Genomic DNA, 14425 nt, shown 5'->3' with positions numbered 1-14425 from the left:
ATTGCAGGCATCATATATGCAAAATAATTGTGTCAGAGTTAGACCAAGGTTTTTTTACCCACATACATATTCTGGAAATGAAAACTTACATAGGAGGTTAGGCACTTCCAAAATGGCTTCCCTCGATTTTTTTCTGATTTTGAAACCCGAAGCACCATTGCAGCTCCACAGTACGGACACCTCTTTGTTTGAGCGGGAGATGAAGACGAAGACATGTTGAATCTTCTCACTTGTACCTTTTCTCACTCAGATCTTCTCACTGAAACCTCTTCGGACTCATACCTTCTCACTCAGATCTTCTCACTCAAACCTCTTCGGACTCAGAGCTCTCTCATCTCTGCCCAAATGCGATTATATCCTCTTTTCTGTCTGTGGGTGGGTTGGGCATGCTTTCGACACATGTACCGTCAGATATGGGGCACCGTTTACCCCATAAACCAATATAATATTTAACTACCAAAACCCAATATGAAAATGGAGGGAAAACTGCCCTAAACCCTATATTATTTTCATTATATTTCATTAAACCAACTAGTTGGATAAAACATCCATCACATTTTAATAACATTACTACTATATTTCGGTGTGGGAAAATGAAAAGTTATGTGATGGGACGTTCTGTGACTAGTCAGTAATCCGTCACATTTGTTTCATTGACATAAAAAGGGCGGGAAAATCCTAAAATTGCCTATGCATATAGGTTCTTAATTTACTTTTTGACTGTCTGACTTTGCATTTCGATGACATTTTCCTTCTCTTCTGTTTTTCTCTAGTTTTAGGGTGTTGGTTCAGTTTCTTTAAGAAGGGTCAAGTGAGAAAAACCTCAAGTGGAAACACATTTTCCAAACGGTACAACAAACACACCCTATAACAGAACCAAAACCCCATCTATTCTCATTTCTCCCCTCTTCCACTCCTCAAATCGTTCCATTCCAAAAAAATAGAAACACATGAATTCCAAATATTTCACTACAGTCGGAGGAAAGAGAAGGAAGCATATCCATTTGGAGATGCCCCAAGCCTTCATCCCGGAGTTGGCTTGGTTTAAAGTGATGTTATACGTGGCAACCCAATCTTCGGAAGATCTCTTCCGTATGGCATATGTGTGCCCATTATTCCGGACGTTGGCAAACACTCCACAAGTGTGGAACACCATTTCAATGGCTAAGTACCCAGACCATCCTAGCTGGTACCATGCTAATCCTGCGGTCCAGCTTTTCTTGCAACAATGCAGAGCTTGCGAGAACCCTGAGTCGATATTTAGAGAGGCGTTCGAAGTGTTTTTCATGCATGGTAACGTGGAAGCGTTGTATGGGATGCGCATCGCAGCCACGGCAGGCCATATGGAAGCGGCATATATAGTTGGACTTCTTGGCATGTCTGGAATTGGTCAGTCATAAGAGGATGCATTAGAATTTTTGTGTTCTTTGAATCAACGTAACAACATTGATATGAAAGGAACCAGGGATGCTTTGAGACGAAGATTAAGCCGAGTTTGGAATGTTGCAAGACATATCGTAGATATGTTTTACTATGGGAAGATTAAGTTCAATCATTGCAGCGCTTGTAACAACAACGAATGGTGTTTTGTTATTGAAGGCTGGCCTACTGAAGCAAAGATAAATCCTTCGTTCTGGACTTGTTGCAATCGATGCAAATGGCATCGTGAGAGTGTTTTTTGGTTCAAGGTAATGCGTGTGTATGTTGTGCCAGGGAATCCATACCCTTATAATTAGTTGTAGTATGTTTTTAAGGTTTTTATGCTTTCTGGACTTGCTTCTCTTCAGTTCTACGTTGGCTGGCTACGTTGGCCAAATGTTGGGTTTTAATATATTTTGTCTGGTGTTTGTGCAGTCATAAACCGTTTTATATATAAATCTACGTATATATATATATATATATATATATTTGTATACTTGAATGCTTACTGACATCAGAGATGGGTAATATGACATTTTACTGACATAGATATTTTGCCCAACTACAATCTTAATATTTGGTAAACGAAAAGGCGTGCATGGAGTGAGCTGTCTGTTCACCAGTGCTTGGAAAAGACATTTTCCCACTTATCATATCCTAAACTAATTTTTTTCTGATGCCATACAATGGTTGACATGTATTTTTTTCATTTACTTTTTCAAAACATCCCTTAACCCTAATAAAAATTAGAAGTTAAGAAATTGAAGAAGAGAGAAACTAATTGGCACCTGAAATGGTCTTTTCGCATAACAAAATTACAAAAAAAAAAAATAGGGTCAATAAAATTAATAAATATAGAAGGTAAAAAGTCATATAATAATAATTTAGGGTAAAGAACAATATCATAATAATTTAGCGTCACCACAAAACGGGGAATTCAGTAAGAAAGATGAAGCCTCAATGAATTCGTAGCAATTTTCGGAAGTTTTTTTTTTTATCATTTTTGTGTTTTTAGTTATGAATTTTGTAAGGCAAAACAATAAAATAAGAATTTAGGGTAAAAAGCAAGAATGTTTGGTTGCAACTGACGTACACTTGTGCAAGTGGTGAAAGGTATGCACTGAGATCGCGCCATGTGTCAACTTGCGATTATTTGGGGTTTTTTAGTGCAAACAACTTGAACAAATTGTAATAAATAGTCGGAAAATCGTAAAAATGCCCCGAAAATTACTCCGGCCTCCTTGTGACGTTATAAAACTAGAGGAACCTATAAAGCATCCATTTCGCAATGAAAAAATCCAAATTGTTTCAGAGAACTGACTTTCCTCTTAACCCTAAGTATATATGTTTGTTCACTTTAACAAGTATATTTCCTTAATATTCGTTATATAATTTGTAATAAGACAAGAAATAGTTTCCTTTCAAATATAAGGATGTAACATAATCTGTTTTTGTTTTGTTATAATAATGTACATATATAATAATTGCACACTGCTTTGAAGCCATCATTGCAACTGCGCCTAGAGCTTTGAACATGTTAGAGGTATTCAATAAGTAGTCCATATGCAACTGCGTCTAGAGTTATGAACCGTCACAAATGCTTTTCCATAAACCTTGCCCTAACATATAATAAATAAAGGCAACATTGCATATGATGCAACCATGTCCAAATCTGATACGTGATCACACAAAAATGGACATGGCAGCAACATATGACTGAAGTAGATGGCCACGTTGCATCACGTGTTCTCATCATTAAAGACATCAAAATATGAAGGTTGAAATCTTCCATAATAGTAAGCATCAAAATAGGTTTGAAGCAGAGTTGAACGAAAATTCCAATTCCACTGATTTGCCTCTGCTCAAACACGATAACCAAAATGGTTACTTCCCTTGGTGAGTATATTTGTTAACGTTGGAAAAGGTAATAGATGACCAATCAAACCCGGGTACGACGAGTTTTGCATATGACCGGAAGTAGTCGAATCCAGCTTGCATCACACGCTTCTTTGACTCCACTGCATTAGATGAGTTCTTGTATTTTTGAACAGCTACACTTCGAAGTCGTTTGTGTCTACACTTCATGCGCTGCAACTTCGCCCTATCCAGATTGGCCTGCCTTTTGTCATCTTCAATTTGGCCTTCAACAAATTCCAAACGTGCCCTTGCCCTTTGGATTTCATCACCAAGTTGAAGATGCCTCTCCTTCCAGAATCCAAGAACCCTTTCAGACTCAAAACTTCCAACAAAATGGTCATTCTGTCTAGAAATGTGACACTGCTTATCTGGTGACTCACTTGCGTGTCGAAGGCGGTCTTTGTTTGGAGGGGTGTTTATTATGCTGACATCAAACTTGGTTAGTAAATCCATTCTATGGAGGGAGAGAGTTTCTGTGGAGGAGAGAGTTTCAGTCGATGGAGAGAGATTCGGTGGAGAAGTCAGTTTTTCGTGGAGGGAGAGTTTCTATGAAGGATGTGATAGTAATACCAATAAAAAGGTTCCCGCCAAAAAATATTTGGTTGACAATGTATAAATTAATTTTTTGTCTGATACAATCTAAGTTTAATCCTAACCACTGTGGTTGGGTTCACTAACTAGATGTCACTTCCATTGAGTTTCTTTCAACCACTGACAGTGGTGTAATGAGGTTGACATGCTTGAAAAGCAAAACCTGACACCTCTTTTTAAAAATTGAAATAAAGTACATATGTTGACTACACGCAAGCTTTAGTATGTTGGTCTATAAATCTATGTCCCCTTCCTCAAACGAAATTGCATATGCAATCCTCATCCTCTAAAAACAAATAGGATTATTCAAGCATGTCATCCTCTTCAGGCGCCAACAACACAGTCGAATATGAAAAATTGGAGTTGTAGGCTCCATTTCCACGTTGTACTCGCCGACCCCTTCCATTTTCAACATCATTTGGGAGTGAGGGGGACTCCGATGATCCATTAGAGGCAATACATGCAGTCAGTAGCAAGCTAGATTATAATTCCAGACTGATCAATTCGCGGCACGAGAAATGTGTTGAAGACGAGGCCATTCTGGCTGATCTTAACATTAGAGTTAACAAAGCGTTCTCCCAAAAGAACAAGTACTTGAAGTTGAGTCATACAAGGAAGTTGAAAGCAGAGGAGTTGGATACAGTAATGAATGATGAAATTAAAGGTTGTTTGATGAACCATATGCGATGCGAAGAGCACCATAGTGAATTGGAGATGGCATTCAACGAAGGATTCGAAAATTTCCGAGCATTTGCGGCAACTACTCATACAAGCTATAATTGGGACTATGTATCCCCTGATGCTGTGAGAGAGATACTAGACGATGGTGGTGACATGAGTGAGCATAAGCACGTCAAAGCTGCTCGGAAGAAGCCGACCAATACGACTGACTAATTGCGGCTACGGCTATTCAGTTGGTTGGGGTGATCGTGGTATTGCTAACAGGGACCAAATAATATGCTTTGCAATGTAAAACTATCTTATGGGACCATTATGTCAGTCGTCAGTAATTCGTCAATTTTGTATGAATGAATGAAATGTTTGGATGCAGTATATTAAGCTATACAAATAATGGGTTATTCATGGACTTTTTTCTGATGTTATACAATACTTGGAATGTAATTTGTTCTTTTTATTTTTCAAAACATCCCTTCACCCTAATAAAGGAAAAAAAAATTAACAAATTGAAGAAGAGAGAAACTGATTAACACCAGAAATGGTCTATTCTCACTCAAAATAACAATAAAAATAATAATTTCGTGTAAATATAATTAACAAATGTAGAGGCTAAAAAGTAATATAATAATAATGTAGGGTAAATAATAATAAAATACTAATATAGCGTAACCATGAAACAGGGAATTCAGTAAGGAAGATGAAGTGTCAATGAGTTCGTATCAATTTTCGAAACATTTTTATCATTTTTGTGTATTTAGTTATGAATTTCATAAGAAAAAACAATAAAATAAGAATTTAGGGTAAAAACCAAGGATGTGGCCATGTGTATTGACGTACACTTGTGCAAGTGGTGAAAGGTGATGCGCTCAGATCGCGCCAGGTGTCAACTTCCGATTATTTTGGCTTTTTTTAGTGCAAAAATCTTGAAAAAAGTTAAATAAATTGTAGGAAAATTGGAAAAATGCCCCGAAAATTACTCCGGCCTCCTTGTGACGTTATACAACTGAGGGAAGCTAGAAATCATCAATTTCATAAAGAAAAAATTTGAATGCCTTTAGATAACTCACTTTCCTCTTAACCCTAGCTATATATGTTGTTAACTTTAACCTAGATAACCTACATCAACAAGCATCTCCCGTGAATGCTCGAAATTGCCTTTTAAAATGAATAACCATGAAACGGGGAATTCAGTAAGGAAGATGAAGTGTCAATGAGTTCGTATCAATTTTTGGAACATTTTTATCATTTTTGTGTATTTAGTTATGAATTTCATAAGAAAAAACAATAAAATAAGAATTTAGGGTAAAAACCAAGGATGTGGCCATGTGTATTGACGTACACTTGTGCAAGTGGTGAAAGGTGATGCGCTCAGATCGCGCCAGGTGTCAGCTTCTGATTATTTTGGCTTTTTTTAGTGCAAAAATCTTGAAAAAAGTTAATTAAATTGTAGGAAAATTGGAAAAATGCCCCGAAAATTACTCCGGCCTCCTTGTGACGTTATACAACTGGGGGAAGCTAGAAATCATCAATTTCATAAAGAAAAAATTTGAATGCCTTTAGATAACTCACTTTCCTCCTAACCCTAGCTATATATGTTGTTAACTTTAACCTAGATAACCTACATCAACAAGCATCTCCCGTGAATGCTCGAAATTGTCTTTTAAAATGAATAACCATGAAACGGGGAATTCAGTAAGGAAGATGAAGTGTCAATGAGTTCGTATCAATTTTCAAAACATTTTTATCATTTTTGTGTATTTAGTTATGAATTTCATAAGAAAAAACAATAAAATAAGAATTTAGGGTAAAAACCAAGGATGTGGCCATGTGTATTGACGTACACTTGTGCAAGTGGTGAAAGGTGATGCGCTCAGATCGCGCCAGGTGTCATCTTGCGATTATTTTGGCTTTTTTTAGTGCAAAAATCTTGAAAAAAGTTAAATAAATAGTAGGAAAATTGGAAAAATGCCCCGAAAATTATTCCGGCCTCCTTGTGACGTTATACAACTAGGGGAAGCTAGAAATCATCAATTTCATAAAGAAAAAATTTGAATGCCTTTAGATAACTCACTTTCCTCTTAACCCTAGCTATATATTTTGCAACAACCAACATCACAAGTATATTTCCCTAATATTAATTATCTAAGTTTTAATAATACAACAATTAGTTTCCTTTCATATAAAAGGCTGTAAACGTATCTGTTTTGTTATAATAATCCACATATATAATAATTGGACAATGCTCTGAAGCCATCATGGGTGCGTGCATCTAGATCTTTGAACACGTCAACGCTATTCAATAAGTTGTCAATATGGCTCCGTCTTGGGTTCGTAGTAAATATCTCTATCATGTCAAATCACATCGTTCGATGGCCTGACACCAGTCAAGCAATTTTGAAATAGTACTGAATATTTGTCCTAGTCTATATGAGTGATTAGAACTTCACACAATATTTTATTTTTCACAGTATATGTTGCTTTGAGGGATTCCCTAAACATATAATATAAAGAAAGATAGAAAAAGTGTGACATGAAACAGTACAAACAACAACATATAACTGGGACAAATTAGAAGTATATTTCCTTAATGTTCATTATCTAATTTATAATAACACAAGTATTACTTTCATTTGCTTCATATATAATTATTGGGACTATGTATTGCAATTCCTTGTGTCTAAAATTGTATTTTGCAAAAACTGAAATATTATTCAATAAGTTGTCAATATCACCACGCGTTGGGAATCAGTAAAGTTGCATTATCATGTCCCTTCACATTAAACAGATGGCGTACTTTTTTCAAAAAATTGACACGTCAGTCATAAGTAACACTCTCCTTATTCACTTTACATACCAATGTGCTATACATTCTTTGGTGAATGATTTATGGGTTATTTATATAACAAAATATTACAAATATTGCTGAATATTTATTTCGTCTATATGAGTGGGGACACGAGTGACCATAAGCACGTGCAAGCTGCTCGGAAAAAGCTGACCCATACGACCGAGTGAATATGGCTACCATTGTTCAGTTGGTTGTGGTGATCGTGATATTGCTAAGAGGGAGCACATAAAATGCTTTGCAATGTAATTTTCTTGTGTGTGCAAAATTACGAGTAGTTGAAATGTTGGTGTACACTTTAATATTCTCCAAGCATTCGAAATGTGATTAGCTGCAATGTACTTATCATGCATAGAAGATGTTGTATTGTAGTTTGTATTTTACACGCTGATTTCTAATCATTGTGTTCCAACATAGTGCAAATTTCAAGTATCCTTCAGGTACGAATGTTTACAAAATCGTGCACCAATATTGCTTCATAGTCAAGGTCAGATCTTAATAACCAGTCAAGCACTAGAACATAACATTAGGAAAAATTGGTTGCTGCTGTAAATGATTAGTGTTGCTAGAAATGATTCGTGCTGGAAATCATTACTGCTGATGGAAACAACAGCTCCCTACTGGAAATGCTACATTACCCTGTGATATAATCAATGAATCTGTGTCACTCGTTCATAATTTAGCATAAACTACCCATTGTACATGGTAAAAGTCATTGCTTCTTCACAAAACTCAAAATTTGATACTTTATCAAATGTCTATGAAAATATCCAAATAGGGAGAAGACATGTAAAATTAACATGTGTCCAAATTTCATGCAAGAAGTAAACCAACCAAATTTCCATTTCAATTAGCAGTGGACAAAGTAAAAGCTTATCAGTGGACATGAACAAACAAATAAAATAAAACTGCATATAGAAAACTTAACCTGATCATTAGCCTTCATAACAACCGGCCTTTGTATAATACAAACATAAATCATTCGGTAGGTCCATGCATCCTGTAAAATTCGTCGAATAATGGGTCACTGAGATCTATTGGAGTTGATTCCTCATTGTTTGACGGTGATGTCCTGCATAAACACCAAACACAAGCACATAAAAAATTTAACTATTCAAATTTTAGGTGTTATTATAAATAGTTTTAACATCTTACGGTGTGTTCAAATTTCTTGGGCATTGTCTTCTATCATGACCAATGTCTCCACACTCCCGACAGTGTCGAATCCCTCGCTTCATTGGCTTTTCCTTTGCTCCCGTTACTTGTTTCCACTTTCCTTTGCACCTTACTCTCTTAGGGTCTTTCATATATTGTGTTTGAGAGCTAGACCCTCCAACTTCGTTATTACTTGGTCCATCCTTCAACAACTTCAACTTCACCCGCAAACTTTTTAGAGTCTCTGACACTAGCTCACATCCTTCTTCACACATTAATGCATCCTCAACCACATCTGAAGCAAGTCGGGACATTGTACTCCACTTTATTAAAAGACCAGGATCTGCAGAGTCTTTAATTTCGTTGCCATTTGCATCTGACACCAATCCAGCTTTCGCAGTTTTCTTCCACCTTTTCAAAATATATTTATCGGGCATATATTCAATCTGGTCCCTTCTGAACAATGCTAGGATGTGCTTGCAAATAATCCCAACAAATTCAAATTTTTTGCAGCTACACGATGCGTGGTCAGAATCTTTGACATATACGACTTCTGCCACTCTTGTTTGCCAATTTTTCCTTTCGCTCACATTAAAGACAACTTTTGAAGCATCTTCTGTTTTGAGCTCTAGGAAACATGCTGTACTTTGTATTAGTTCTTTCTCAAACTTTTGAAACATTGCCCTTGTGTACAAGGTAGCCATTTGTTTGTTCATTGGCATTGGTAGAATACATTGAGCCACTTCAAATGCATCTACGTGATCAGCAGCTAACTCTTTTTGACGTTGATGGGAAAGTGCCCTCTCAAATCGTATTATGAAATCCATCAATGAATTTCTCCTTGATATGTATTGCTTGAAGAAAGCATGAGAACCTTCCGCTCTTTGGCTGCTTGACATTCCTACGGCAAAAAAGTCTCGTGCGTAGGCTGGAACCCAAGATTCCCTTAAATCAAACATTGAACTTAGCCATTGATGGTCAGTCAAACCAGCCTTTGTAACCACAATATTCCACTTTGCATCAAACTCATCCTTATTGTCAGTATCCCATATGGCTTTCTGAAATTCACGCCAATACTCCTTATAAGCAGAATGTGGTAACTTAACACGGAACTTTGATGTGATATGCCATATGCAAAGCCGATGAAATGTAGTCGGGAAGGCTATTGAAATCGCTCTGGTGATGGCCGCATCTTGATCTGTAATGATCGTTTTAGGTTCGCCACCTTGCATGGCTTTCTTAAACTCCTCAAACATCCAAATAAACGACTCAGTCGTTTCCTTGCTAAAAAATGTGCATGCTAAGACAATTGTCTGACCATGGTTATTAACTCCCAATATTGGTGCAAATGTCAAGTCGTATCGATTCGTGTTGAATGTGGTATCGAATACAACAACATCTCCATACAACCGGTATGCCCGTCTAGAAGTTGCATCTGCCCAAAAACATCGACTAAACCTGTCTTCGCCATCTCCCTCAATCTTGAAATAAAAAGCCTCATTTTTTTTCTGTTCAGCCATAAAATACTCGGTCACTAGTTCAACATCGTGGTTCCTCAGCTTCCCATTCACACTACATTCAAGATTGTAAATATCCTTTTTGATAAAACCGATTTTATCCATTCCTCCGGATTGCACCTTGAAAATACTTACCTTCTGATGAATGGGGATATTAACTGAACCCAACTGTTTTGTAAGTACTTTTGTAGAATCCGAAATACGACGGTGTGATCTCAATAAATGCACTCTTTCTGAGGCTGTCATCTTATGATTGTGTCCCTCTGCAAAAAGAGAGATGGCATACTTCTTGCTCCCATTTGTCTTCACAACCACAATCTTAGCTTTGCAATTGCATCTACTTATTCCCCGCTGTCTTTTTCTCTCCCGAGTTTCATCTTTCCTGTATGCACCTTGTTTGCAACAAACAAATTCTTTCCTCAGAATCTCTTTCTTATTTGTCCCCCGAAAGATGGAATGAAGTTGAATACCAAAGCCAGCCAAGAATGCATATCTGTTATAGAAATTATAAGCGAAGTCAAGCGAGTCGAACTTCATCCCAACCGCTGGTGTTTCCTCATTTCTTACTTCAGGAATGTAAACCATCCCATTAGCTGTTACACAGTCATCACTCTCTGAGCCCCCAGACATTTTACCCACATATATTTTTGAACTACTTCTATATCACTGCATAGCAAATATTAATTCATTAATCAATCATTACTGCATTACAACATATCAATGCATTCCACTTACACAGAATATTGCCCTAATTGACACAAAAAAGACGCATAGCCTAGCTTGTTTGTAAGAGCCATTATTACACAAAATTTAATAATAGTTACGTCATCTCTTGTGCAATAATCTGGAAAAAATAACATTAGAACCAACATGTTCAACTAAGAACACAAATGTAATTCAAACCAGCAATTACAGAACTTCTCCCAATATCCTCTCCAAATGCTTACTCCTAATGCCATTAAGCCTAAGTTTAGGATCTTTTACCTACATTTTATAATTTCCCACCCCCACAAAAAACAATCAACTAAATATATTGAATATTCATAAGGAAATGACGCATTATTGACAGAAAACTGACGCATTATTGACGGCAGAATAACACATTATTGACCGCAGAAATGACGCATTATTGATGCCACAAATGACGAATTTCTCACCCTCACAAAAAACAAACCAAACCCAATAAAATCAATCCAGCAACAGTAAACTTACCTCTCAAACTCAAGCGGGAGCTCCGAAGTCAATCAGCTTAAGAGAATGTGGTGGACATTAGAGAAGACTCTTTGGTAGTGGAGACTCCATCTCTACCACAATCGAGGAACAAATACTGCTGCAGCGTCTAGCTACAGAACCAGATATGCTACTTTGCTTTCATCTGGAATCTCGTGTGCTGAACGAAAAAGAGAAGGGGTTTTCACTTCAGCCATAGAATCAAAACAGGGCAATAGCTAGATAAGAGCCATTAATCGTCATACCGAGGATGCCATAGATCGCAGGCCTCCCAAGGAGCTGATGACAATGGAGCGACTATAGGGTTTGGGAGCTTTGGATCTTTCTAATTCTGGGTTTGCGTTACATTTAAAAACAGAGGATTGTGTTCTTGAATTTTTCAGAGAGGGAAATATCTTCAACTGAAGTTGGGTTTCCAACGGGTCAGATTTCAACCCGGTTCTACATGCACCCTCTTTTAAAAACTCACCGTTGGATGAAATCCAACGGCTCTAACATACCCCTCAAAAAAACCCCTTATAACTTTCCCCTCACTATAGAAGCTCCCATATAAGTAACGATTACTTTTGTGTGGGAAAGGTGCCCAATACCTCTTGGTAGTAACTGTGACCTTGGTTTTCAGAGCTCTTGGGAAAGGCCCAATATCTCTATACAAAAGAGGCATCACACACAATGATTCTAACCCTAGCCGCTAGACACTCTCCACATCTCTCTCCGTCTCTCTATCTTCATCTCTCTCTCTCACCCACTCTTTAAATCTATCGTTGTAGATCCAAGTCCAATAGACAATCCTAGTGTGCGAATTAGGGTATAAAAGAAGATCCAAGTCCAATAGGTGTGTATGCCTCTGAATCCCTTGCCTCTCCTCTCAATTTTGGCTTCATCGCCTGGTTTTTGTTATCTTGTCTGTAATTATTTTCCCTCTGTAGCATCAAAATCATGTTTTAGTGCAGGTGGTAGATTTGTATCCGAGAAGAGGGCTAGTTTGAGTCCAAATACAATTGAAACATTAATTTTCTTGAAAGATTTGGCCTTAGCAAATTCAAGGATGCAAGATGCGTCACAAGATGAGCAACACGCCGAAGAATTAATGAACATTAGAGCATCAATACCAGATTGGATGGCAGCCAGTGAAAAGGTTGAAAGTGAATCTGAAAATGAGACAATTCAAAGCTAAAAACTTTTTTGTTTAGAAGACTTTAATTTTAATTTGTATATGACTCTGTTTTTGCATAAATAGTCTATTTGCTTTAATAGACTATTCGTTTGGAAGGGGCTTGAATAGACTATTTGTACAAGACTTTTGTATCATACTATACTTTTAACTGTACTTTGAATGAAAATCATATAATTTTTGTTAAGTTTTTTTTTATTTTAATACAATAAAAAATAGCCCATTTTGGCTCGGGCTAATTGGGACAACCCAGCCCGATCCAATGTGGCCCATGAATCCCAGTCTATGGGGCGAGCTCAAGCTTTAACTTTATGATGAAAGCTCAGCTCACCCCGACCCGTATATTTCCTTTAGCTTGTTAAAGTCCGGCCCAGCCCCAGGCTAACGGAACCTTACCCAAATTCCACTTTGGAATTTGTGTTGAACCCTATGCGTGTCCTACACCTAGTAGGTGTCGGGCATAAATGTCCAGAATACCCCCCTTGCCTTGAATTGAATGCTCAGTGTGGCCCATGGAATCCCAATCCATGGGACGGGCTTGGGCTTTAATTTTATGATGAAAGCTCGGCTCGACTCGACCTGTATATTTCCTTTAGCTCGTTAAAGTCTGGCCTAGGCTCAAGTTGATGGAACCCGACTCAAATTCCACTTTGGAATCTGTGTCGAACCCTATGCGTCCCCTACACCTGGCAGGTGTCGGGCATATGTCTAGAATACCCCCTTGCCCTGAACCGCAAAATGAAAAGAATACACTTAAGGGTTTAACTTCTGCTGGAAAACCACAGAGCTTTCCCAGAAAATGGACATTTCCCAATAAATTTTTCGCTTGTAAAAATATACAGTTAAAGTTGAAATTCAAATCTCAATCGTTCAGCATGCATTAGACAAATAACTTTAAATAGTTTCAGACCTCTTTATACCAAACAAATCATTCTGCCAACTGAAATTGGTCTCAACTCTTAGAACAACATGAATACGTTATCAAGTTCCAATATAACTTAACTGAACAAATTTTCAACTCTTATAGCTACACCTAGTAACTCTAGGTTGCCTACGTACCCTTACTAAGGAATCAAGCCATACGTAGTTCTTTCTACATAAGTTATAAGTAAACATAGGTAACTTAATCAAATAAAATCGAAAAACCTTCATAAGTAATTCAGATCAATCCGCTGAAACTCAATCAAGGGCTATTGATGCTAGAACAATCTTCTACTCATCCCACATGTGCATATATATATATATATATATATATATATATAATTAACTTATTACTTATAAGTAGGAAAATGCGAAAATTATTAAAATAACATTGACCACGTGAAACCTTAATGTGAATATCAACAATTTAAATAAAATATGTTTACATCTTTCACATGTAAAAACAAATTCATCACTTAAGTAAATAATTGCGAATTATATAAAATCCTTAAAACTTAGAAAACTCTTAATCATTGTTTCATAAGTTGGAAAACATATATTACCTTAAAGAGCTAAACAAAAATTCCTTCTTAAAACGGGAGCAATTCCAACATTTCTTAAATGACTTTGACCATGCATAATCTATCAAAATTGTTTTCGTCAACATTTAAATTTGTAACACATACTATCTAGTAAACTGGTATTCATGATTTATTAGTTTCAAGCCAATGAGCATATATTAAATATAAGCATATAATTAGACATTTAATTAATTTCTTATTCACGCCAAAATCCGGTTAATAAGCCATTCCCAACTTTACACAATCAAACATAATATAATATCCACAGTAACTCATAAACATTTAAATAATCCAACATCACTCAGTCATATACTAAATAATAATAAATAAATAAATAACCCCTAGAGATCCCATAACTTCTAATATTGCTTAACCTTCGAATATCAAAATAACACCC

At 36.7% G+C, this 14425-nt stretch overlaps 2 protein-coding genes across 2 annotated transcripts; one reads left to right on the top strand and one right to left on the bottom strand.

Annotated features, from left to right (window-relative positions):
• The first annotated feature begins 1010 nt into the window (after window positions 1-1010).
• Window positions 1011-1400, top strand: LOC148294788 (uncharacterized). Its single transcript, XM_088251899.1, has one exon. The coding sequence runs from the start codon at window positions 1011-1013 to the stop codon at window positions 1398-1400; it is 390 nt and encodes a 129-aa protein (XP_088108025.1).
• A 6950-nt stretch (window positions 1401-8350) lies between these two features.
• On the bottom strand, window positions 8351-10760 carry LOC148294787 (protein FAR1-RELATED SEQUENCE 5-like). The gene is made up of 2 exons (XM_088252673.1): window positions 8606-10760; window positions 8351-8522 (listed from the first exon to the last, which is right to left on the bottom strand). Exons 1-2 carry the CDS (start codon window positions 10750-10752, stop codon window positions 8429-8431), a joined length of 2241 nt encoding a protein of 746 aa, XP_088108799.1. The 5' UTR covers window positions 10753-10760; the 3' UTR covers window positions 8351-8428.
• Between the last annotated feature and the right edge of the window lie 3665 nt (window positions 10761-14425).

Source organism: Prunus avium, chromosome 4 (assembly GCF_965620075.1).
Source record: "Prunus avium chromosome 4, drPruAviu1.hap1.1, whole genome shotgun sequence".
Classification (NCBI taxonomy): Eukaryota; Viridiplantae; Streptophyta; class Magnoliopsida; order Rosales; family Rosaceae; genus Prunus; species Prunus avium.
This window is presented reverse-complemented; position numbering and strand designations above follow the sequence as displayed.

Coding starts and splice junctions, on each gene's coding strand:
- LOC148294787 (XM_088252673.1), bottom strand. CDS start 10,752: ATGTCTGGGGGCTCAGAGAGTGATGACTGTGTAACAGCTAATGGGATG. Junction 8,523..8,605: donor CCAAGAAATTTGAACACACC/GTAAGATGTTAA, acceptor GTGTTTATGCAG/GACATCACCGTCAAACAATG.
- LOC148294788 (XM_088251899.1), top strand. CDS start 1,011: ATGCCCCAAGCCTTCATCCCGGAGTTGGCTTGGTTTAAAGTGATGTTA.